This window comes from Chaetura pelagica, unplaced genomic scaffold, assembly GCF_000747805.2.
Source record: "Chaetura pelagica isolate M959 unplaced genomic scaffold, ChaPel_1.0 scaffold9, whole genome shotgun sequence".
In the NCBI taxonomy this organism is placed as follows: Eukaryota; Metazoa; Chordata; class Aves; order Apodiformes; family Apodidae; genus Chaetura; species Chaetura pelagica.
The window spans coordinates 689554-693649 of record NW_009954494.1 but is presented as its reverse complement, the minus strand read 5'-3'; the positions used below and the strand labels follow the sequence as shown (position 1 = coordinate 693649).

Genomic DNA, 4096 nt, shown 5'->3' with positions numbered 1-4096 from the left:
GTCAGGATTGCCGGATAACGCCCTCCTGGTCTCTGCAGGAAGCCTGTCTTTCTGTCTGTGAGCACGACTTCACGTCACACACATGTGACTGTGCAGCTTCCAGAGCCAGCCCTGCAGGAACAGAGCTGTTTGGGTTGTCTCTGCATAGCTTCGGCTGCTGGTTTTCAAAGAGAGGGGAGGGAAGTGGTTTGGGTGGGCTTCTGTTTTCCCCCTGGTCCCTCCCCGTCTCCAGGGTCCCCCTAAACTGCAGCCAGTAAAGGAAGGAAGGCTGGGTTGGAGGAGTTGTCAACATTTTGGTATTGGTTTGCCTTGTAATTTATTTATATTAGCACATTGTTATGATTCCAGTTTCATTTGCAATTAAAATTGCATTTTTTGCTCTGTATCTGTAAAAAGAATTGTGCAGAATGCTTTTTACATTCCATCAATACTAAAATAAAAGATTATAGAATAAAAGGTCTTGAAATTGAAAAGTATTAATTTTTGTCTTAGTGCCAGTTCAACTAAAGCCCTGCAAAATATGTGTGAATATTTCTTGAATGTGGGATACTGTGTCTGTTAACATGTTGATAGTCAAACTTTTTTGGGGTTACTTGAAGGTAAATTTTTTAGAGAGAGAAGGAGCAGAAATGGTGTGGGTTTGGTTTATTTTTTAGAAGCAAGTCAAATAGAACACTGAAGTTTAGAAATCCCTCAAAGTTTCTTTACAAAGATAAGTATCCAGAAACCCCAGATATTCTGATCCAGAGTAGCAGACAATATCTTGAGATTCTCAGTTGGCAGTTCTTAAAGCTTTTCTTTGCCTGTAAAGGCTGTAATGAAGAATTTCAAAACTGTAGATAGTATGTGAAGTAGCCAATTTTCTACTTGGGCAGCCAAATAAATGCCTGCTTTCCTCACAGTTTTTTAACTTTACAGAGCACATATACAAAAATATCTTGCTAGATCATACATACTAGACAGTCTGCAAAGTACTGTCTTAGAAGTACATGGAAAGTGATGTAGCAAATTGTTGATGAATGCTGACAAATAATTCTGATTTCCTTTTCCTATTTCTGCAGGTGAAAAAGGTGTGAGGGTTGAACTTAATAAACCTTCTGACTCAGTTGGGAAAGATGTTTTATAAGCCTTTGATTTAGCAACTCCCCTTGCGATTCTCCCCGATAAATCTTGATGCTATCTATTAACTTTTGAATGTGAATAACAAGATAAAGGAAAATCAACAACAAACCAACATTTTAATAAAGAAGCAAACAGTGTTTCAATGTTGCATCAACTAGAAGATTCTTTGACTGCTGAAGCATTGTACTATGTGATTGTGACTCCAGGCCTGTGACTGCTTATGTGAAGAAGATAAGCAATCAGTAAGAAACAGCATATGCATCTGGACATAAATAAGTGCCCTACATAGAATTTTTCCATTCTTATATTTTGTCAGACCTGTCATCCACCTGAATCCAGTTCATCTCTCCCTTTTTTATATGGTAAAAGTTTGAATTTTGGGTAATTTTTGTATGACCAGGTACAGTTTGTCAAAATTGAGTCTTAAAAAAAGAGAAAAACTGAAAAAAAGAAAAAAGAAAAAAAAAAGAAAAAAATTACAGTATTCTCCAAAATAACATGGATCTATTTTTGTAAAACTGTTCATACTGTTCTCCTCTGCCATGAAAGACCTAACTAATGTAAGGGTTGCCAGTAACTGATTATCACTTTAATTTTCTTTACACCTCAAGTCTGAAAAGGAGCACTTTAATTACCAGCTTAAAAACCTGATTGTTTTATATCATATCTCACACTAATCTTAACTTTAAAGATTGCTGCTGTATTGTTTTTTTGACTATGTCCTCTTGAACCTTATTAACAGAAGAAAATCAGTTATCTCGCTATTAGTAACATTCAGTTTGTGGTTTTGTATGTTGAATCCACAAAGGAGAAGTTTCTCTTTGAGGGGGGTTTTGTTTGTGTTTTTTTTGTTTGTTTGTTTGTTTGGTTTGATTTTATTAAGTGACTGGCACTAAGAGAACTTGACACTATCGATCGCTGTCGTTGGCTTTGGGGACCGAGTAAATACCGTCAAGTTACAAGAATATACAAGGGCTTTCCTAGGCTATTAGAGGTACCCAGAACCTCCTTGCATACTTGACAGAAAATTTTGAGCTTTCTCCCTTTTCTAAAAAATACTTGCCACACCCTTTTCCTTTGTATGTAAGTTAATAGAATATCTAAAATTCACTTAAAAAAAAATTCTTGTCAAATGTTGGTGTCCCATGCAGTCTGTAAGTTGACACCTTGATCTATTATATAGTATCAAGGAGATAGTCAGCACACTGAAGCAGAAGTGCATCACTGTAGACCTCTTGGTGCAAGACATCTTCAGGTTTTCACTGTGCTGAATGATTTCCCCAAAAAGGCACTGCCCTTTGATAAATACTGAGGTATATATTTAGTAAGAAAACTTTTATTTTCTTTTATGTTGTTTTCCTTTTGTCAAGGAGAGGGGACATCACAGGATAAAAGTGACATGTGTAGAAACTTTGATATTCTTACTTTTAAGAAACTGATGTTTTGGACTCTGATTTTTCCTTCTTCTTTCTCTCCTTTGTTTTTGTTGTTTGTTTGTTTGGGTTTTTTCCCTGATCTTTGAAAGGTTGAGAAAACAAAAGCAAACCTATAAAAGACAGCGTTTATATTTACAGGAGTTTGGGGGTTGATCAGCTTACCCACTGCAGTTTTCTATCTGTCCCTTATTTCCTTACTTAGCCAAAACAATGTGAGTGTACAGAAATATTTCTGTATATATTACAACTTGTGACAATTTTAGCATCTGTATAGTTTGTATTCAATTAGAGACCTTTTCTATGGAAAGCTCAGTAATTTTTTATTAAAAATATTACTATTGTTCATGTAAAACATGAAAAAGCAAATTGTTTCGTAACAAACTGACAGAAAGGGGAAAAAATTCAGTATCAGTATATCATTTAGGAGAACCAACAGAAATCCCAGTTTTGTTTTGATTTTACTTTTCCTTTTTTTTTTTAGTAAGGTCTTGCCCTTTAAAGTTCTTTCCTCTTTTCCTCCCAGAAAAACAGGCAGGATACCTTTACTATAAGTGCCTCTGCCAACCTGGCCAAGGAGTGCAAATCTTCATTACTGTCTGGTCTGCAGTGTATTTAGGCTACCAATGAAACAAGCAAAAAAAGCCACCTCTTCTACTTCATCTTCTTTAGTACTACTTTAATGGAGGTTTAGTTAGGTTTGTTTTAGAAACGTAAGCATAAGCCTTTAAACTCGTTTCAGTCCCTCTAATTCAAACTTCTGCAGTTACATGGTATATCAAATTCTAATCACACTGTAGGTTTGTGCTTGCCAGACAGGTTTAAAAAGTGCTTAATTTTTCACTCCATGCAAGTCATTACAATAGGGTCAACAAATCAGGTCAGCCATTTCTTCTATGTTCTTTAGAAACTGTTCATTTCATGTCGGTTGAATATTCAGTCTTTGGCATCACCAAGCAGGTCCTTGTTTTAAAACTATTTTTTAAACTGTCTTATGATCTGTATGTGTCTAGTCCTGGTTAAAGATAAAGCTTCATAATGCTATTTTTATTCATGATGTCAGCCGGCTGTAAAATATGAGACCTTTATCTATAGCAGGCAATGAAATTCAGGATTCATTTACAGGTTGCCTATAAAGTTGTGTAATTTGAAAAGCAGTGTTCATTACAAAAGAGCTCTCAAGTTGCTTGTAAAGCTAATCTAATTAAAAAAGACAATGTGTAAAGGTTCTTGAAACTATGTGGTTATTTGTGATCTAGGTGACTTAAAAACCTACTCTGTAACAACTAGTTTAAAAATGACCCCGGATAAAGGGGCCATGTAGATTTTTCATGGGTTTGTGGGGTTTTCTTTTCTTTTTTTGTTACTGTTGTTGTGTTTTCTGTTACGGTTTTTTAATTTGTTTTTAAGTCAGAGCTGTTTCTGCTCTGGAGAAGAGTCTGCTGCTTTTTATACTGCCTACAGGTACTTGGGCGTGGTGATCATTTTCTGAATTATTTTCTCCCTCAAAAAATTGCAACAAGTTTAGGTTGACTGGAAAG

At 35.6% G+C, this 4096-nt stretch overlaps 1 protein-coding gene across 1 annotated transcript in view; it reads left to right on the top strand.

Moving 5' to 3' along the window:
- Nucleotides 1-1598, top strand: part of EGLN1 (egl-9 family hypoxia-inducible factor 1) — a 35420-nt gene extending 33822 nt beyond the window's left edge. The window contains exon 5 of the mRNA XM_010004538.1: nt 1062-1598. Coding sequence (XP_010002840.1) covers nt 1062-1126 — 65 coding nt within the window. The 3' untranslated portion in view covers nt 1127-1598. The remainder of the gene's footprint in view (nt 1-1061) is intronic.
- Nucleotides 1599-4096: the final 2498 nt, after the last annotated feature.